The sequence below is a fragment of the Camarhynchus parvulus genome, unplaced genomic scaffold, assembly GCF_901933205.1.
Source record: "Camarhynchus parvulus unplaced genomic scaffold, STF_HiC, whole genome shotgun sequence".
Lineage (NCBI taxonomy): Eukaryota > Metazoa > Chordata > Aves > Passeriformes > Thraupidae > Camarhynchus > Camarhynchus parvulus.
Window position 1 is genome coordinate 27,599 of NW_022148622.1, and position 22,715 is coordinate 50,313.

At 50.8% G+C, this 22,715-nt stretch overlaps 1 protein-coding gene across 1 annotated transcript in view; it reads right to left on the minus strand.

Moving 5' to 3' along the window:
* The window catches only part of LOC115916973 (phosphoribosylformylglycinamidine synthase-like), a gene marked incomplete at its 3' end in the record, with an annotated part of 47,132 nt that extends 26,741 nt beyond the window's left edge, over positions 1-20,391 (minus strand). Inside the window, 13 exon segments of the mRNA XM_030970710.1 lie at positions 1,788-1,871; positions 2,473-2,525; positions 2,865-2,893; positions 2,895-2,993; positions 6,438-6,668; positions 8,365-8,496; positions 11,281-11,391; positions 17,923-17,967; positions 18,184-18,306; positions 18,997-19,052; positions 19,851-19,866; positions 19,868-19,941; positions 20,304-20,391. Of these exon segments, the coding sequence (XP_030826570.1) occupies positions 1,788-1,871; positions 2,473-2,525; positions 2,865-2,893; positions 2,895-2,993; positions 6,438-6,668; positions 8,365-8,496; positions 11,281-11,391; positions 17,923-17,967; positions 18,184-18,306; positions 18,997-19,052; positions 19,851-19,866; positions 19,868-19,941; positions 20,304-20,391 (1,141 nt within the window).
* Positions 20,392-22,715: the final 2,324 nt, after the last annotated feature.

Sequence of the window (22,715 nt, forward strand, 5' to 3'; positions counted from 1 at the left end):
ACTCAAAAAATGAGACGAAAATGAGCCAAAAATGGCCCAGAAATGACCCAAAAACGAGCCAAAAATGACCCAAAAATAACTCAAAAAATGAGACGAAAATGAGTCAAAAATGAGCCCAAAATGAGCCAAAAATGACCTGAAAATGAGCCCAAAATGACCCAAAAATGACCCAAAAATGAGCCAAAAATGACCCAAAAATGAGCCAAAAATCAGCCAAAATGAGCTGAAAATGAGCCAAAAATGACCCAAAAATAACTCAAAAAATGACCCGAAAATGAGTGAAAAATGACCCAAAAATGAGCTGAAAATGAGCCCAAAATGACCCGAAAATGAGCCCAAAATGAGCCAAAAATGAGCCAAAAATCAGCCCAAAATGACCCGAAAATAACTCAAAAAATGAGCCAAAAATGAGCCCAAAATGACCCGAGAATGAGCCAAAAATGAGCCAAAAATGAGCCCAAAATGACCCAAAAATAACTCAAAAAATGAGCCAAAAATGAGTCAAAAAATGAGCCGAAAATGCGTCAAAAATGAGCCGAAAATGAGCCCAAAATGAGCCCAAAATGAGCCAAAAATAACTCAAAAAATGAGATGAAAATGAGTCAAAAAATGACCCAAAAATGAGCCAAAAATGAGCCGAAAATCAGCCCAAAATGAGCCGAAAATGAGCTGAAAATGAGCCCAAAACGACCCAAAAATGACCCAAAAATGACCCAAAAATGAGCCAAAAATGAGCTGAAAATGAGCCAAAGATGATCCGAAAATGAGCTGAAAATGAGCCGAAAATGAGCCCAAAATGAGCCAAAAATAACGCAAAAAATGAGCCAAAAAGGAGCCGAAAATGAGCCAAAAATGAGCTGAAAATGAGCCCAAATGACCCGAAAATGAGCCCAAAATGAGCCAAAATGAGCCAAAAATCAGCCCAAAATGACCGAAAATAACTCAAAAATGAGCCAAAAATGAGCCAAAATGACCCGAGAATGAGCCAAAAATGACCCAAAAACAGCCCAAAATGACCCGAAAACGACCGAAAATGAGCCAAAAATGACCCAAAAATGAACCGAAAATGAGCGAAAAATGAGCAAAAATTAGCAAAAATTAGCCCAAAATGAGCCAAAAATGACCTGAAAATGAGCCAAAAATGACCCAAAAATGAGCCAAAAAAGAGTCAAAAATGACCGAAAAATGAGCTGAAAATGAGCCAAAAATGACCCATAAATGAGCCGAAAATGACCCAAAAATGAGCCAAAAATGAGCGAAAAAAGAGCCAAAAATGAGCCAAAAATCAGCCCCAGGCAGAGCAGAAATCAGACCCCAAATCTGGGGGGATTATGAGCCAAAAATGGGGGAAATTGACCCAAAAATGACCCAAAAATGACCCAAAAATGACCCAAAAATCAGGCCTGGGCAGAGCAGAAATCGGGGGGGAAATCAGGGGGGAAATGGGGGGATTTGACCCAAAAATTGAGCCAAAAATGGGAGAAATCCCCCCCAAAATGGACCCAAAAATAGAGAAAAATTGACCTAAAAATGGGAGAAATGGACCCAAAAATGGAGCCAAAAATGACCCAAAAATCAGCCCCGGGCAGAGCAGAAACTGGGGGGAAAATCGGGGAGGAAATGGGGGAATTTGAGCCAAAAATGAGGGAAATCCACCCAAAAACGGCCCCAAAAGAGCCGGGAAAAATTGGTACAGGAAGGGAGAAAAATGGCCCCAATGTGTCCCCAGGTGTGTCCCCAAATGTCCCCAGGTGTGTCCCCAAATGTCCCCAGGTGTGTCCCCTCACCTCTGTCGTTGGGACACTTGAGGTCAGGGGTCACGGTGGCGGTGACATCGGGGCACACGGCGTAGGCCGAGATCACCAGGGCACCTGGGGACACCGGGGACACCTCGGGGTCACCTCGGGGTCACCTCGGGGTCACCTCAGTGTCACCTCAGTGTCACCTGGGTGTCCCCGGTGTCCCCAATGTCCCCAATGTCCCCAATCCCCCCAATGTCCCCAATGTCCCCCAATGTCCCCAGTGTCCCCAACGTCCCCCAATGTCCCCCAATCCCCCCAATGTCCCCAATGTCCCCAATCCCCCCAATGTCCCCAATGTCCCCAATGTCCCCCCAATGTCCCCAACCCCCCCAATGTCCCCAATGTCCCCAATGTCCCCAATGTCCCCAACCCCCCAATGTCCCCAATGTCCCCAATCCCCCCAATCCCCCCAATGTCCCCAATGTCCCCAGTGTCCCCCAATGCCCCCAATGTCCCCAATGTCCCCAATCCCCACAATGTCCCCAATCCCCCAATCCCCCCAATGTCCCCAATGTCCCCAATGTCCCCAACGTCCCCATTCCCCCCAATGTCCCCAATCCCCCAATCCCCCCCAATGTCCCCAATGTCCCCAATGTCCCCAATGTCCCCAGTGTCCCCAATCCCCCAATGTCCCCAATGTCCCCAATGTCCCCAGTGTCCCCGTTGTCACCAGGCGCCATCACGGTGTCCGTCCCCACTCTGGCCGCCATGCTCAGCGAGTCCCCAATCCCCCCAATGTCCCCCAATCCCCCAATGTCCCCAACGTCCCCATTCCCCCAATGTCCCCAATGTCCCCCAATCCCCCCAATGTCCCCCAATCCCCCCAATGTCCCCAATGTCCCCAATGTCCCCAATCCCCCAATGTCCCCAGTGTCCCCAATGTCCCCAATGTCCCCAATGTCCCCAATGTCCCCAGTGTCCCCAATGTCCCCAATGTCCCAATGTCCCCAATGTCCCCAGTGTCCCCAATGTCCCCAATGTCCCCAATGTCCCCAGTATCCCCGTTGTCACCAGGTGCCATCACGGTGTCCGTCCCCACTCTGGCCGCCATGCTCCGAGTCCTTGCCGCCGTCGATGGCCACGCCCAGCTGGCGCCAGCGCTGCCACCAGCGCGTCACACGCGGCCACCAGCGCGCCGCCCTCGGCGCCCGCCTTGGAGCCCCACATCCAATTGCCCGAGCACTTCACGTCCTGGGGACAGCAACGGGGACAGCGGGGACAGCGGGGACAGCGGGGACATTGGGGACATTGGAGGGATTGCAGAGATTGGGGACAATGGGGACATTGGGGACAGAGGGGACAATGGGGACATTGGGGACATTGGGGACAATGGGGACATTGGGGACATTGGGGACATTGGGGACAGAGGGGGCAATGGAGGGATTGCAGAGATTGGGGACATTGGGGACATTGGGGACAGAGGGGACATTGGGGGGATTGGGGACAGAGGGGACATCAGGGACAGGGGGGTCAGGGGGACAGAGGGGACATTGGGGACATTGGGGACATCAGGGGGACAATGGAGGGATTGGGGGGTTGGGGACATTGGGGACATTGGGACATTGGGGGTTGGGACATTGGGGACATTGAGGGGACATTGGGGACATTGGGGGGATTGAGGGGACAGTGGGGACGAGAGGACATTTGGGGACATTGGGGACATTGCGGACATTAGGGACAGAGGGGGCAGTGGGGACAGTGGGGGGATCAGGGGGACATTGGGGACATTGGGGACATTGAGGGGACATTGGGGACATTGGGGGGACAATAGAGGGATTGGGGTTTGGGGACATTGGGGACAGTGGGGACATCCGGGACATTGGGGGGACATTGGGGGGATTGCAGAGATCGGGGACATTGGGGACATTGGGGACAGAGGGAACATCGGGGGTTGGGGACATTAGGGACAGAGGGACATTGGGGACATTAGGCATCAGGGGACATTAGGGACGTTGGGGACATTGAGGGGACATCAGGGGGGTTGGGGACATTGGGGACGTTGGGGACATTGAGGGGACATCGGGGGGGTTGGGGACATTGGGGACATTGGGGACACACAGAAGGACACGCAGGTGCCACACCCAAAGGGGACACAGAGAGACAAAGAGACAGATGGGGGAGGGGACAGGTCAGTGCCACCGCCTGTCACCTCCCCTGCTGCCACCCCCGCCACAATGTCCCCAACCCCCAATGTCCCCAAAATCCCCCAAAATCCTCAAACCCCGAATGTCCTGAACCTCCCCCATGTCCCCAATGTCCCCATGTCCCCAACACCCCAAATAACCCCAATTCCCCCAAATCCCCCAAAACCTTTAATGTCACCAATGTCCCCAATGTCCCCGATGTCCCCAATGTCCCCAATGTCCCAAACACCCCAAAAATCCCCAAAATCCCCAAACGCCCCCAATGTCCCCAGTGTCCCCAATGTCCCAGATACCTCAAACCTCCCCAAATCCCCCAAACCCCTCAATGTCCCCAGTGTCCCCAAGTGCCACCTTGAGGTGCGTGACCCTGGCGAACACCAGGTTGGTGATGGCCTCGGCCAGCGCCCCGATGTCCCCAATGTCCCCAATGTCCCCAATGTCCCCAATCCCCCCAATGTCCCCCCAATGTCCCTGATGTCCCCACTGTCCCCAATGTCCCCAATGTCCCCTCAATGTCCCCAATGTCCCAAACCCCCCCAATGTCCCCAAACCCCCTCGATGTCCCCAATGTCCCCGATGTCCCAAACACCCCAAACCCCCTCAATGTCCCCAAACCTCCCAAATGTCCCCAATGACCCCAATGTCCCCAGGTGCCACCTTGAGGTGCGTGACCCTGGCGAACACCAGGTTGGTGATGGCCTCGGCCAGCGCCCCGATGTCCCCAATGTCCTCAACATCTCAAACACCCCAAACCCCCTCAATGTCCCCAATGTCCCCAATGTCCCCAACATCCCCAATGTCCCAAACTCCCCCAATCCCCTAAACCCTCCCAAACCCCCCCAGTGTCCCCAATGTCCCCAGGTGCCACCTTGAGGTGCGTGACCCTGGCGAACACCAGGTTGGTGATGGCCTCGGCCAGCGCTCCAATGTCCCCAATGTCCCCAATGTCCCCAACATCCCCAATGTCCCCAACCCCCTCAATGTCCCCAATCCCTCCAATGTCCCCAATGACCCCAATGTCCCCAGGTGCCACCTTGAGGTGCGTGACCCTGGCGAACACCAGGTTGGTGATGGCCTCGGCCAGCGCCCCGATGTCCCCAATGTCCCCAATGTCCCCAATATCCCAAATATCCCCAATGTCCCCAGTATCCCAGACTCCCCCAAATCCCTGAAACCCCCCCAGTGTCCCCAATGTCCCCAAGTGCCACCTTGAGGTGCGTGACCCTGGCGAACACCAGGTTGGTGATGGCCTCGGCCAGCGCCCCGATGTCCCCAATGTCCCAAACCCCCCAATGTCCCCAATGTCCCAAACCTCCCCAATGTCCCAGACTCCCCCAAATCCCTGAAACCCCCCCGATGTCCCCAATGTCCCCAACATCCCCAATGTCCCAGATACCTCAAACCTCCCCAAATCCCCCAAACCCCCTCAATGTCCCCAGTGTCCCCAAGTGCCACCTTGAGGTGCGTGACCCTGGCGAACACCAGGTTGGTGATGGCCTCGCCAGCCCATGTCCCCCAATGTCCCCAATGTCCCCAATGTCCCAATCCCCCAATGTCCCCCCAATGTCCCTGATGTCCCCACTGTCCCCCAATGTCCCCAATGTCCCCTCAATGTCCCCAATGTCCCAAACCCCCCCAATGTCCCCAAACCCCCTCGATGTCCCAAATGTCCCCAATGTCCCAAACACCCCAAACCCCCTCAATGTCCCCAAACCTCCCAAATGTCCCCGATGTCCCCAATGTCCCCAAGTGCCACCTTGAGGTGCGTGACCCTGGCGAACACCAGGTTGGTGATGGCCTCGGCCAGCGCCCCGATGTCCCCAATGTCCCCAATGTCCCAAACCCCCCAGTGTCCCCAATGTCCCCAATGTCCCCAATGTCCCCAATATCCCCAATGTCCCAAACTCCCCCCAATCCCCTAAACCCTCCCCAACCCCCCAGTGTCCCCAATGTCCCCAAGTGCCACCTTGAGGTGCGTGACCCTGGTGAACACCAGGTTGGTGATGGCCTCGGCCAGCGCCCCGATGTCCCCAATGTCCCAAACCTCCCCAATGTCCCCAATGTCCCCAATGTCCCCAATCCCCCCAATGTCCCCCCAATGTCCCTGATGTCCCCAATGTCCCCAATGTCCCCTCAATGTCCACAATGTCCCAAACCCCCCCAATGTCCCCAAACCCCCTCGATGTCCCCAATGTCCCCGATGTCCCAAACACCCCAAACCCCCTCAATGTCCCCAAACCTCCCAAATGTCCCCGATGTCCCCAATGTCCCAAACGTCCCAAATATCCCCAATGTCCCAAACCCCCCAATGTCCCCAATGTCCCAAACCCCCAATGTCCCAGACTCCCCAAATCCTCGAAACCCCGATGTCCCCAATGTCCCAACATCCCCAATGTCCCAAACCTCCCCAATGTCCCCAATGTCCCCAGTATCCCCAAATCCCCCAAATCCCCCAAACCCCCCCAATGTCCCCAATGTCCCCAAGTGCCACCTTGAGGTGCGTGACCCTGGCGAACACCAGGTTGGTGATGGCCTCGGCCAGCGCCAGCCGCGCGCCGGCCGCGGGGTCCAGCAGCCCCTTGACGGGCTGCTCGCCGATGGCGGTGGCGGCGCCGCTGTCCCCGAACGGCGACAGGGCCACCACGGCCACGTCGGCCAGCGGCGTGTGCAGGGGACCCACGCACTGCTGCTGCGCCACCAGCCCCGTCACCGAGCGGTCCACCTGGGGACAGACATGGGGACATTGGGGACACTGCGGGGGGTTGGGGACAGTGGGGACATTGGGAGGATTGGGGACATTGGGGACACTGGGGGAGTGGGGGAATGGGGGGATTGGGGACATTGGGGATTGGGGACATTGGGGACAATGGGGGATTGGGGGACATTGGGGAATTGGGGACATTGAGACATTGGGGACATTGGGACAATGGGGGGATTGGGGAGTGGGGAATGGGGACATTGGGGACATTGGGGATTGGGACATTGGGACATTGGGGACATTGGGGACACATTGACATTAGGACATTGGGGACAATGGGGACAATGGGGACATTGGGGATATGTGAGACATTGGGGACATTGGGACATTGGTGACATTGGGGGATTGGGGACATTGGGGGCATTGGGACATTGGGGGGATGGGGGATTGGGAGGGTTGGGGACATTTGGGGACATTGGGGACATTGGGGACATTGGGGGACATTGGGGGATTGGGAGGGTTGGGGACATTGGGGGACATTGAGGGGATTGGGGACATTGGGGGATTGGGAGGGTTGGGGACATTTGGGGACATTGGGGACATTGGGGACATTGGGGGACATTGGGGACATTGGGGACATTGGGGGGATTGGGGACATTGGGGACATTGGGGGTGGCACAGGTGCCAGGTGGCACAGGTGACACCGATGTGATGCTGAGGTGACACAGAAGTGACACAGAGGTCACACTGGCGTGACAGGTGACACAGGTGTGACAATCAGGTGACACAGGTGACACAGACAGGTGACACAGGTGTGATAGGTGACACAGACAGGTGACACACACAGGTGACACACACAGGTGACACAGGTGTGATAGGTGACACAGACAGGTGACACAGGTGACACACACAGGTGACACACAGGTGTGTCCCTCACCTTGTTGGTCAGGTACCTCTTGCTGGCCACGGCCGGGGGTTGGGCTCACACAGGTGACACACACAGGTGACACAGACAGGTGACACAGGTGACACAGGTGACACAGACAGGTGACACAGGTGACACAGGTGACACACAGGTGACACACAGGTGTGTCCCACTCACCTTGTTGGTCAGGTACCTCTTGCTGGCCACGGCCGGGGGTTGGGCTCACACAGGTGACACACACAGGTGACACAGACAGGTGACACAGACAGGTGACACAGGTGACACAGGTGACACACAGGTGACACACACAGGTGACACAGACAGGTGACACAGGTGACACACACAGGTGACACAGGTGTGACAGGTGACACAGGTGTGACAGGTGACACACACAGGTGACACAGGTGACACACACAGGTGACACAGGTGACACAGGTGACAAACACAGGTGTGACAGGTGACACAGACAGGTGACACAGGTGGCACAGGTGACACACAGGTGTGTCCCACTCACCTTGTTGGTCAGGTACCTCTTGCTGGCCACGGCCGGGAGTTGGGCTCACACAGGTGACACAGACAGGTGACACAGACAGGTGACACACACAGGTGACACACACAGGTGACACACACAGGTGACACAGGTGACACACAGGTGACACAGGTGACACACGTGACACACAGGTGACACACAGGTGACACAGACAGGTGACACAGGTGACACACACAGGTGACACACACAGGTGACACAGACAGGTGACACAGGTGACACAGGTGACACACAGGTGACACACTCACCTTGTTGGTCAGGTACCTCTTGCTGGCCACGGCCGGCAGCCTCAGGACCCTCTCGAGGGCGCCGCGCACCGACAGCGCCGCGGGGAGGCTCAGGGGGCGCCGCGGGAGGGGCGCGCGCGACAGGTGGAACTCCTGGGGCCCCAAAAACGGGCGGGAAACGGCAAAATCGGGGTACGCCCAAAAAAAAGGGCGTCAAAAATTCGGGGGGTCACGGTTTTGAGGCATCCAAAAATTTGGGGGTTCACATTTTTGAGGTTTTCGAAAATTTCAGCGTTCACATTTTTGAGGTTCTCAAAAATCTGGGGGTTCACATTTTTGAGGTTCTCAAAAATTTGGGGGTTCACATTTTTGAGGTTTTCAAAAATTTGGGGGTTCACATTTTTGAGGTTTTCGAAAATTTCAGGGTTCACATTTTTGAGCCATTCAAAAATTTTGGGGGATTCAATTTTTGAAGGTTTCAAAATTTGGGGGTTCACATTTTTGAGGGATTCAAAAATTTGGGGTTCACGTTTTTGAGCAATTGAAAAATTTGGGGGTTCACATTTTTGAGGTTTTCAAAAATTTGGGGGTTCACATTTTTGAGGGTTTGAAAAATTCGGGGGTTCACATTTTTGAGGAATTGAAAAATTTGGGGTTCACATTTTTGAGCCGTTCAAAAATTTGGGGGTTCACATTTTTGAGGTTTTCAAAAATTTGGGGTTCACGTTTTTGAGCGATTGAAAAATTTGGGGGTTCACATTTTTGAGCCATTCAAAAATTCGGGGGTTCACATTTTTGAGGGATTAAAAAATTTGGGGGTTCACATTTTTGAGGTTTTCGAAAATTTCAGGGTTCACATTTTTGAGGTTCTCAAAAATTTGGGGGTTCACATTTTTGAGGGTTTCAAAAATTTGGGGGTTCACATTCTTCAGGTTTTGAAAAATTTGGGGTTCACATTTTTGAGGGATTCAAAAATTCGGGGGTTCACATTTTTGAGGCTTTCAAAAAATTTGGGGGTTCACGTTTTTGAGGTTTTCAAAAATTTGGGGTTCACGTTTTTGAGCGATTCGAAAATTTGGGGTTCACATTTTTGAGGTTTTCGAAAATTTCAGGGTTCACATTTTTGAGCCATTCAAAAATTTGGGGTTCACGTTTTTGAGCCATTCAAAAATTTGGGGTTCACATTTTTGAGCCATTCAAAAATTTAGGCGTTCACGTTTTTGAGCCATTCAAAAATTTGGGGGTTCCCATTTTTGAGGTTTTCGAAAATTTGGGGGTTCACATTTTTGAGGCATCCAAAAATTTGGGGGTTCACATTTTTGAGGGTTTTGAAAATTTGGGGGTTCACATTTTTGAGGTTTCCAAAAATTTGGGGTTCACATTTTTGAGCGATTCAAAAATTTGGGGTTCACATTCTTGAGGGATTCAAAAATTCGGGGGTTCACATTTTTGAGGGATTGAAAATTTCAGGGTTCACATTTTTGAGGTTCTCAAAAATTTGGGGGTTCACATTTTTGAGCCATTCAAAAATTCGGGGGTTCACATTTTTGAGCCATTCAAAAATTTGGGGGTTCACATTTTTGAGCCATTCAAAATTTTGGGGGATTCAATTTTTGAAGGTTTCAAAATTTGGGGGTTCACATTTTTGAGGGATTCAAAAATTTGGGGTTCACGTTTTTGAGTGATTCGAAAATTTGGGGGTTCACATTTTTGAGGGATTGAAAAATTTGGGGGTTCACATTTTTGAGGTTTTCAAAAATTTGGGGGGTCACATTTTTGAGCTATTCAAAAATTGGGATTCCAATTTTTGGGGAGGGGGAAGTGGGGACCCCAAAATTATATAGGAGGGACCCCAAAATTAGAGGGGGGGACCCCAAAATTTGGGAGGGAAAAGCCTCAAATTTGGGGCTCCCACCCAAAAAAAAATTTGGGATCCAAACTTTGGAGGCTTGGGGGTTTTTGGGTCGCATTTTGGGGGTGATTTCTCCCAAATTTTAGGGCCATTTTTTGGGGTCCCATTTGGGTCATTACCCCCAATTTTGGGGCCATTTTTGGGGTCCCATTTGGGGCCATCCCTCCCCAATTTTGGGGCCATTTTTGGGGTCCCATTTTGGGCCATCACCCCCAATTTTGGGGTCATTTTTGGGGTCCCATTTTGGAGTCTTCCCCCCCATTTTTGGGGTCCCATTCAGGGTGTTCCCCCCACATTTCGGCATCCCATTTCAGGGTGTCCCCCAAATTTTGGGGGCCATTTTTGGGGTCCCATTTCAGGGTATTCCCCCAACTTTCGGGATCCCATTTCAGGGTGTCCCCCGAATTTTGTAGGTCAATCTTTGGGTCACATTTGGGGCATCCTCCCCAATTTTGGGGGTCATTTTTGGCCCCATTTTCGCCATCCTCCCCAATTTTGGGGCCATTTTTGGGGTCCCATTTTGGGGTGCACCCCCAAATTGTGGGTCCATTTTTGGGGTCCCATTTCGGGGCGTTCCCCCCAAATTTCGGCATCCCATTTCAGGGTGTCCCCCCAAATTTTGGGGCCATTTTTGGGGTCCCATTTCAGGGTGTCTCCCCCAAATTTCAAGTCAGTTTTTGGGGACCCCGTTCACCTTTTGGGGTCCCTTTTTGGGGTCCTTTTTTTTGGAGTCTTCCCCCCCGATTTTTGGGCTTTTTTGGGGTCCCATTTTGGGCCATCACCCCCCAATTTTGGGGTCCCATTTCCGGGTGTTCCCCCCAAATTTTGGGGCCATTTGTGGCCCCATTTTCGGGCCGCCCCTCCCCACTTTGGGGTCATTTTTTGGGGTCCCATTTGGGGCCATCCCCCCAATTTTGGGGCCATTTTGGCCCCATTTTCAGCCATCCCCTCCCCCAATTTGTGGCCATTTTGGGGTCCCATCGGGGCGTTCCTCAATTTTGAGTCACTTTGGGGTTCCCCGCCACCTTTGGGGGCATCTTGCCCAGCACCCACTTCCAGCCCAGGTTGACGGGGTGGGGAGCCCCTCGTGGGACCCCCCTCGGCAACCGGCACGCCAGGTCATCGACCAGCACGATCTGGGGACACCCCAAAATCAACCCCCAAAACACCCCAAAATCAACCCCAAATACACCCCAAAATGAGCCCGAAACCACAACTAAATATCCCCAAAAACACCCACAAAAATTAACCCAAAAATCAACCCCAAAGCCACACCAAAATCAACCCCAAAACACCCCAAAATGAGCCCGAAACAGCCCAAAAACACCGACCAAAATTATCGCTAAAATCAACCCCAAACACCCCAAAATGAGCCCGAAACCACAACAAAATAACCCCAAAAACACCCACAAAAATTAACCCAAAAATCAACCCCAAACACCCCAAAATCAACCCCAAAACAGCCCAAAATGAGCCCAAAACCACAATAAAATAACCCCAAAAACACCCACAAAAATTAACCCAAAAATCAACACCAAAACCATCCCAAAATCAACCCCCCAATACACCCCAAAAATCGACCCCAAATGCACCCCAAAATCAACCCCAAAACCATGCCCAAAATGAGCCCAAAACAGCCCAAAAACACAGACCAAAATTATCACAAAAATCAACCCCAAACACCCCAAAATCAACCCCAAATGCACCCCAAAATGACTCCGAAACCACAACAAAATATCCCCAAAACACCCACAAAATTAACCCAAAAATCAACCCCAAACACCCCAAAAAATTACCCCCAAACACCCCAAAAACGCCAACAAAAATTACCCCAAAAATCAACCCCAAAACCACCCCAAAATCAACCCCAAAACACCCCAAAATGAGCCCAAAACAACTCAAAAACACCGACCAAAATTATCGCTAAAATCAACCCCAAAACACCCCAAAATGAGCCCGAAACCACAACAAAATAACCCCAAAAACACCCACAAAAATTAACCCAAAAATCAACCCCAAACACCCCAAAATCAACCCCAAAACAGCCCAAAATGAGCCCAAAACCACAATAAAATAACCCCAAAAAACACCCACAAAAATTAACCCAAAAATCAACACCAAAACCATCCCAAAATCAACCCCAAATACACCCCAAAATCGACCCCAAATGCACCCCAAAATCAACCCCAAAACCATGCCCAAAATGAGCCCAAAACAGCCCAAAACACAGACCAAAATTATCACAAAATCAACCCCAAACACCCCAAAATCAACCCCAAATGCACCCCAAAATGACCCCGAAACCACAACAAAATAACCCCAAAAACACCGACCAAAATTATCGCAAAAATCAACCCCAATCACCCCAAAAATTACCCCAAAACCCCAAAAACGCCAACAAAAATTACCCCAAAAATCAACCCCAAAACCACCCCAAAATCAACCCCAAAACACCCCAAAATGAGCCCAAAACAACTCAAAAACACCGACTAAAATTATCGCTAAAATCAACCCCAAAACACCCCAAAATGAGCCCTAAAACCACAACAAAATAACCCCAAAAACACCCACAAAAATTAACCCAAAAATCAACCCCAAAACCATCCCAAAATCAACCCCAAAACCATCCCAAAATCAACCCCCAAATACAACCCAAAAATCGACCCCCAAATGCACCCCAAAATGAGCCCAAAACCACAATAAAATAACCCCCAAAACACCCACAAAAATTAACCCAAAAATCAACACCAAAACCATCCCCAAAATCAACCCCAAACACACCCCAAAATCAACCCCAAAACAGCCCAAAATGAGCCCAAACAGCTCCAAAACACACCGACCAAAATGATCGCTAAAATCAACCCCAAAACACCCCAAAATGAGCCCAAACCACAACAAAATAACCCCAAAACATCCAAAATCCATCAATGTCCCTCATCCCCCCCAATGTCCCCCCATGTCCCCAATGTCCCCAAGTCCCCACGTCCCCAATCTCCCCCACTCCCCAATGTCCCCCCAACCCCCAATGATGTCCCCAGTGTCCCCAGTCTCACCCCTGCCATCCCCATGATTGTCCCCACCAGCTCAGGGGACAGCCACTGTCCCAAGCCCCACGTCCCTCACATCCACCCCCAATGTCCCCCAATCCCCCACGTCTCCAGTGATGTCCCTAAGTCCCCAAGTCCCCAATGTCCCCATCACCTCCACCGTCCCCAACGCCCCCTATACCGCCCTCATAACAACGTCCCTATATAGTCCCCAATGTCCCCAGTCTCACCCCTCCATCTCCCCTGATTGTCCCTCACCACGCCATAGGGACAGGCTTCTCTCCGCCAGCCAAGAAAGTAGGAGCTCCCGCCGCACTCACAGTAGCGTTGGACTCCTGGTACCTCCTAGAGCTCCAGGATGCTCAGTGTGGGGTCACCCAGCTGCCACCGAGGCCACCAAAGTGTCACCAAAGTGTCACCAAGTCATTGGGAACAATGGTGACACCTCACGGGATGGAAGGGGTTAAAGGGTTTGGGGACACTGGGGACACAGAACAAGTGGACAAGGGACACCCAGAGCCCAGGATGCTCAGGTGGGGTCACCCAGCTGCCACCGAGGGTCACCAAAGTGTCACCAGGGCCACCAAAGTGTCACCAGGGTCATTGGGAACAATGGCAAATATCACGGGATGGAAGGGGTTGAAGGGTTTGGGGACATTGGGGACACTGGGGACATTGGGGACATTTGGGGACATTGGGGACATTGGGGACATTTGTGGACACTGAGGACATTGCTGGACATTGAGGGGCATTGGGGACATTGAGAACATTGTGATAGGGGACATAGGGACTTGGGGTTGGGGACATTACACTTGACATGGTGACACTGGGGGACACTAGACATTAAACATTGGTGAGTGTGAGTATTGGGACACTGGAGATGAGGGACATCAGTGACATTGGACACTTGGATTGGGGTGACATGGGGGGATACTGGGGATATGGAGTGACATTGTGGGACATTAGTGACCTGAGGTGACATTGGAGTGACACTTGGGTACATCGGTGACACGTGAGAAGAAGTAGCCCAACCCCAACAGACAAGAGGTACAGAAAAAAAATAGTGTGAAACGGGGACGAGGAAGAGGTGGATGAAGATGGGGGAACATTGTGGGAATACAAGGACACAACATGACATGGACACAATTAATACCAGTGTCCAGAACACCAAGTTGGCACTGGGGAGTGACCACTGCACACTCAAACCTGCACACGGATACGGGACATTGGGACATAAAGGGTTACATTGGGGACATGGGGATGACAGGGGACATGGGAATGGGGAATGGGAGAGGGGGGAACATTGGGACAGGGGGGGTAGGGGGTTAGGGATGGGAGAGGGGGGAAGGGGAAGGAAGGAAAGACATGAGGGACATTGGGGACATGGGGGGCAGACATGAATTGGAATAGGGGGGACAACTGGGGACATGGAGAAGATCTTGGTGACATCAGCAGGACATGGGAGTTACTGAGGACTTTGGGGGGGATATCAGTGGGGACGCACGGGATCAGTTGGCACCACGACTTGTCCCATGGTGTGTCCCCAAGTCCCAAGCCCCATCCCCATCCCCAATCACCCACGCTCCCTCCTCCCCCTGATCAGGATGACTTCACGGTCCCAAGCCCCACAATGTCCCCCAACGTCCCCATGTCCCCACTGTCCCTTTGTGTCCCCACGTCCGGGGTCCCATTTTGGGTCATTACCCCAATTTGGGGCCATTTTGGGGTCCCATTTGGGGGCCATCCCTCAATTTGGGGCCATTTTTGGGTCCCATTTTAAATATCACCCCAATTTTGGGGGGTCATTTTTGGGGTCCCATTTGAGTCTTTCCCCATTTTGGGTCCCATTTCCTCTGTAGTGTTCTCCACATTTCAATCACCAGGTAAAGTCCCCCAAAATTCCTGCAAGTCATTTTGGGGTCCCATTTCAGGTATTCCCCCAAATTCTAGGGATCCCCATTTAGGAAGTCCGAATTTTGTGGGTCAATTTTTGGGGTCACATTTGGGGCATCCTCCCAATTTTGGGGTCATTTTTGGCCCCATTTTCCGCCATCCCTCCCATTTTGGAGCCATTTTTAGTCCCATTTTGGGGTGCACCTAAATTGTGGATCCATTTTTTTTTTGGGGTCCCCATTTAGGAGTTCCCCAAATTTCGGCATCCAATTTCAGGGTGTCCCCCAAATTTTAGGGGCCATTTTTGGGGATCCCATTTCAGGTGTCTCCGGACCTTTCAAGTCAAGTTTTTGGGGACCCCGTTCACCTTTTTGGGGTCCCTTTTTGGGTCCTTTTTTGGAGTCTTCCCCCTGTTTTTGGCTTTGGGGGTCCCATTTGGGCCATCACCCCCAATTTTGGGGTCCCATTTCGGTGTTCCCGCCATTTGGGGCCATTTGTGTGCCCCATTTTGACCGTAGTCCCTCCCCAATTTTGGGGTCATTTTTGGGGTCCCAGCCTTTGGGGGCCATCCCCCCCAATTTTGGGGCCATTTTTGGCCCCATTTTCAGCCATCCCTCCCCATTTTGGCGGCCATTTTTGGGGTCCCATTTTAGTGTTTCCCCCAAATTTTGGGTCAGTTTTGGTTTCCGTCACCTTTGGGGCATCTTGCCCAGCACCCACTCCAGCTCCAGGTTGACGGGGTGGGGAGCCCCTCCTGGGACCCCCTCGGCACGGACACCAGGTCATCGACCAGCTACGATCTGGGGGGACACCCTAAAATCAACCCCAAAACACCCCAAAATCAACCCCAAATACACCCCAAATGAGCCCGAAACCACAACTAAATATCCCAAAAACACCCACAAAAATTAACCCAAAAAATCAACCCCAAAGCCACACCCCAAAATCAACCCCCAAAACACCCCAAAATGAGCCGAAACAGCCCAAAAACACCGACCAAAATTATACGTAAAATCAACCCCAAACACCCCAAAAATGAGCCCGGAAACCACAACAAAATAACCCCAAAACACCCACAAGAAAATTAACCAAAAATCAACCCCAAACACCCCAAAATCAACCCCAAAACAGCCCAAAATGAGCCCAAAACCACAATAAAAATAACCCCAAAAACACCACAAAAAATTAACCCAAAAATCAACACCAAAACCATCCCAAAATCAACCCCAAATACACCCCAAAATCGACCCCAAATGCACCCAAAATCAACCCCAAAACCATGCCCAAAATGAGCCCAAAACAGCCCAAAAACACAGACCAAAAATTATCACAAAAATCAACCCCAAACACCCCAAAATCAACCCCAAATGCACCCCAAAATGACTCGAAACCACAACAAAATATCCCCAAACACCCACAAAAAATTAACAAAAATCAACCCCAAACACCCCAAAAATTACCCCAAAACACCCCAAAAGACGAACAAAAAATACCCCAAAAATCAACCCCAAAACCACCCCAAAATGAACCCCAAAAACACCCCAAAATGAGCCCAAAACAACTCCAAAAACACCGACCAAAATTATCGCGTAAAATTTCAACCCCCAAAACACCCCCAAATGAGCCCGAAACCACAACAAAATAACCCCAAAAACACCCACAAAAATTAACCCAAAAATCAACCCCCAAACACCCCAAAATCAACCCCAAAACAGCCCAAAATGAGCCCAAAACCACAATATAAAAATAACCCCCAAAAAACACCCACAAAAAATTAACCCAAAATCAACACAAAACCATCCCAAAATCAACCCCCAAATACACCCCCAAAATCGACCCCAAATGCACCCCAAATCACCCCAAAACCATGCCCAAAATGAGCCCAAAACAGCCCAAAAACACAGACCAAAATTATCACAAAAATCAACCCCAAACACCCCAAAATCAACCCCAAATGCACCCCAAAATGACCCCGAAACCACAACAAAATAACCCCAAAAACACCGACCAAAATTATCGAAAAAATCAACCCCAATCACCCCAAAAATTACCCCAAAACCCCAAAAAACGCCAACAAAAATTACCCCCAAAATCAACCCCAAAACCACCCCAAAATCAACCCCAAAACACCCCAAAATGAGCCCAAAACAACTCAAAAACACCGACTAAAATTATCGCTAAAATCAACCCCAAAACACCCCAAAATGAGCCCGAAACCACAACAAAATAACCCCAAAAACACCCACAAAAATTAACCCAAAAATCAACCCCAAAACCATCCCAAAATCAACCCCAAAACCATCCCAAAATCAACCCCAAATACAACCCAAAATCGACCCCAAATGCACCCCAAAATGAGCCCAAAACCACAATAAAATAACCCCAAAAAACACCCACAAAAATTAACCCAAAAATCAACACCAAAACCATCCCAAAATCAACCCCAAATACACCCCAAAATCAACCCCAAAACAGCCCAAAATGAGCCCGAAACAGCCCAAAAACACCGACCAAAATGATCGCTAAAATCAACCCCAAAACACCCCAAAATGAGCCCGAAACCACAACAAAATAACCCCAAAAACATCCAAAATCCACCAATGTCCCCAATCCCCCCAATGTCCCCAATGTCCCCAATGTCCCCAATGTCCCCAATTCCCCCAATGTCCCCAATTCCCCCAATGTCCCCAACGCCCCCAATGATGTCCCCAGTGTCCCCAGTCTCACCCTGCCATCCCCAGTGATTGTCCCCACCATGCTCAGGGGACAGCGCTCACTGTCCCAATGTCCCCAGCGTCCCCAATGTCCCCAATGTCCCCAATCCCCCCAATGTCCCCAGTGATGTCCTACAATGTCCCCAATGTCCCCAATGTCCCCAATTCCTCCAATGTCCCCAATGCCCCCAATGCCCCCAATGTCCCCATGTCCCCAATGTCCCCAGTCTCACCCTGCCATCTCCCGTGATTGTCCCCACCACGCTCAGGGGACAGAGCTCTCTCTCCGCCAGGCCCACGCAAGTGGAGAAGCGCCCTCCGGCCGCACCAGCAGCGCGTTGGACTCCTGGTACTCGGCGCCCCAGAGCTCCAGGATGCTCAGTGTGGGGTCACCCAGCTGCCACCGAGGCCACCAAAGTGTCACCAAAGTGTCACCAAGTCCATTGGGAACAATGGTGGACACCACGGGATGGAAGGGGTTAAAGGGTTTGGGGACACTGGGGACACAGAACAAGGGGGACAAGGGACACCCAGAGCTCCAGGATGCTCAGGGTGGGGTCACCCAGCTGCCACCGAGGTCACCAAAGTGTCACCAGGGCCACCAAAGTGTCACTGGGGTCATTGGGGAACAATGGCAAATATCACGGGATGGAGGGGGGTTAAAGGGTTTGGGACATTGGGGACACTGTGAGACATTGGGGACATTTGGGACATTGGGGACATTGGAGACATTTGGGGACACTGAGGACATTGGGGACATTGAGGGGCATTGGGGTATATTGAGAATATTGGTGACATTGGGGGACATCAGGGACATTGGGGGTTGGGGACATTGGGGACACTGGTGACATTGGTGACACTGGGGGGACACTGGGGACAGTGGGAACATTGGTGACTTGAGGGGCGTGGGGACATTGGGGGGAGACTGAGGCGGACATCAGTGACATTGGGGACATTGGTTCGGGATTGGGGTGACATGGGGACATGGGGACATTGGGGGTGACATTGTGGGACATTGGGGGTGACACTGGAGGTGACATGGGGTGACATTTTGGGGACATCGGGTGACCCGGGCGGTGACACTGACCTGGAGGCGGCTGGCGTGATGGCGGTGACGGCCCGAGATCTCCTTCAGGACATTGCCTGGGGACATGGGGGACATCAGAGGGGACACAGGAGACATCGGGGACATTAGGGACACTAGGGGATTGGGGACATTGGGGACATTGGGGGGATTGGGGGCATTGGGGACACTTGGGGACATGGGGATTGGGGACATTGGGGGCATTGGGGACAAAAAATTTGGGGACATTTGGGACATTGGGGACACTGGGGACTTGGGGACATTGGGGACATTTGGGACATTGGGGGGCATTAGGGGACGTGGGGACATTGGGGGCGTTGGGGACATTGGGGGACATTGGGGGCGGTGGGGACATGGGGGATTGGGGACATTGGGGGACATTGGGGACATTGGGGACATTGGGGACTAGGGACATTGGGGACATTGGGGCGTTGGGGACATTGGGGACATTGGGGGATTGGGGACACTGGGGACATTAGGGGACATTGGGGACATTGGGGACATTGGGGGTTGGGGGACATTGGGGGACATTGGGGACATTGGGGGGATTGGGGACATTGGGGGTTAGGGACTTTGGGGACATTGGGGGACATCGGGGGGACATCAGAGGGGACATTGAGGGACATTGGGGGGACATTGGGGTCATTAGGGGACATTGGGGACATTGGGGACATTAGGGGACATCACTGGGGACATGGAGAAGATCTTTGGTGACATCAGGGGACATGGGACGTTACTGAGGACTTTGGGGACATCAGTGGGGACGGCACTGGGGACATCAGCTTGGCACCACGGACTTGTCCCATGGTGTCCCCAATGTCCCAATACCCCCAATCCCCCACCCCCAATGTACCCACCGTTCCCTCCTGCCCCCCTGATCATGGATGGAGCTCACGGGGTTTCCCCAATGTCCCAATGTCCCCAATGTCCCCAATGTCCCCACTGTACCTTTGTGTCACAATGTCCCCAATGTCCCCTGTGTCCCCAATCCCAATGCCACCCCCAATGTCCCAAACCCCCCAATGTCTACAATGTCCCCAATATTCAATGTCCCCAATCCCCCCAATGTCCCCAATCCCCCAATGTCCCCAATGTCCCCAATGTCCCCAATGTCCCCAATATTTTCCCCAATGTCCCCAATGTCCCCAATGTCCCCAATACCCCAATGTCCCCAATGTCCCCAATCCCCCCAATGTCCCCAATGGCCCCAATGTCCCCAATCCCCCAATGCCCCCAGTGTCCCCATTGTCCCCAATGTCCCCAATGTCCCCAATGTCCCCAGTGTCCCCATTGCTGTCCCTCTCTCTCACCGTTGCCTTCTGGTGCGTGGATGGAGCTCCACGGGGTTCCGGGCCCCACTCTACGCAGCCCCGCGGGACGGTTCAGCTTCTGCTCCATCACGGGGTCCCCGCTGCGCCGGCCCCCAAATCCCGCTTCAACCCCGTTGTCCCTGCGCCTGCATAGGGGACGTCATGGGGACACCAGGGGTGGCACCAAAATTCCCAAAAATCCGTCCAAAAGCGACAAAAATCCCCAAAAATCCGTCCAAAACGACAAAAATCCCCAAAAATCCCATCCAAAACGACAAAAAATCCCCAAAAAATCCCATCCAAAAACGACAAAAATCCCATTAAAAATCCGTCCAAAACGACAAAAATTCCCCAAAAAATCCCATCCAAAAAGCGACAAAAAATCCCCAAAAATCCCATCCAAAACGACAAAAATCCCCAAAAATCCGTCCAAAAGCGACAAAAAATCCCATTAAAAATCCCATCCAAAAACGACAAAAATCCCCAAAAAATCCCATCCAAAAACGACAAAAATCCCCAAAAAATCCTGTCCAAAAACGAAAAAATCCCCAAAAAAATCCCATCCAAAAACGACAAAAATCCCATTAAAAACACGAAAATCCCCAACTAGAAACCTCAAAAATCCCAAAATCCCAAAATCCCCAATCAGAAACCTCAAAAAACCCAAAATCCCAAAAAAATCCCAACCAGAAACCTCAAAAATCCCAAAATCCCAAAAAATCCCAACCAGAAATATCAGAAATCCCAAAATCCCAAAAAATCCCAACCAGAAATCTCAAAAATCCCAAAATCCCCAAAAAAATTCCAACTAGAAACCTCAGAAATCCCAAAATCCCAAAAAATCCCAACCAGAAATATCAGAAATCCCAAAATCCCCGAAATATCCTGAGCAGAGACCCCAAAAAATCCCAAAAGTTAAAAAAATCCCATCCAGAGACCTCGAAAATCCCAAAATCCCCAAAAAATCCCGACCAGAGGCCAGAAAAATCCCAAATTCCCCCCAAAAAATCCCAAATTCCCCCCAAAAAATCCCAAATCCCCCCAAAAACCCCCCCAGGAACCCCAAAATGCCCAAATCCCGCTCGGCCTCGTTGTCCCCCTGCACCTGCAGGGACGCCGTGGGGACACCGGGGGTGGCACCCAAAATTCCCCCCAAAAAAAAATCCCGTCCAAAAACGACAAAAATCCCCAAAAATCCCGTCCAAAAACGACAAAAATCCCCAAAAAATCCCGTCCAAAAACGACAAAAAATCCCATTAAAAATCCCGTCCAAAAACGACAAAAAATCCCATTAAAAATCCCGTCCAAAAACGACAAAAATCCCCAAAAATCCCGTCCAAAAACGACAAAAATCCCCAAAAAAATCCCATCCAAAAACGACAAAAATCCCCAAAAATCCCATCCAAAAGCGACAAAAATCCCCCAAAAATCCGTCCAAAAGCGACAAAAAATCCCATTAAAAATCCCATCCAAAAAGCGACAAAAATCCCCAAAAAAATCCCGTCCAAAAACGACAAAAATCCCCCCAAAAAATCCGTCCAAAACGACAAAAAATCCCCCAAAAAATCCCGTCCAAAAAAACGACAAAAATCCCCAAAAATCCGTCCAAAAACGACAAAAATCCCCAAAAATCCCATCCAAAAACGACAAAATTCAAAAAAATCCCATCCAAAAGCGACAAAAATTCCAAAAAATCCCATCCAAAAATGACAAAAATCCCCAAAAAATCCGTCCAAAAACGACAAAAAATCCCCAAAAATCCCGTCCAAAACGACAAAAAATCCCATTAAAAATCCCGTCCAAAAACGACAAAAAATCCCATTAAAAATCCCGTCCAAAAACGACAAAAATCCCCAAAAATCCCGTCCAAAAACGACAAAAAACCCCAAAAAATCCCATCCAAAAACGACAAAAATCCCCAAAAAATCCCGTCCAAAACGACAAAAAATCCCATTAAAAATCCCATCCAAAAACGACAAAAATCCCCAAAAAAATCCCGTCCAAAAACGACAAAAATCCCCAAAAAATTCCGTCCAAAAACGACAAAAATCCCCAAAAAAATCCGTCCAAAAACGACAAAAATCCCCAAAAAATCCCGTCCAAAAACGACAAAAATCCCCAAAAAAATCCCATCCAAAAACGACAAAAATTCAAAAAAAATCCCATCCAAAAACGACAAAAATTCCAAAAAAATCCCATCCAAAAATGACAAAAATCCCCAAAAAAATCCCGTCCAAAAACGACAAAAAATCCCCAAAAAAAATCCCGTCCAAAAACGACAAAAATCCCCAAAAAAATCCGTCCAAAAACGACAAAAATCCCCAAAAAATCCCCGTCCAAAAACGACAAAAATCCCCAAAAAATCCCGTCCAAAAACGACAAAAATCCCCAAAAAATCCCGTCCAAAAACGA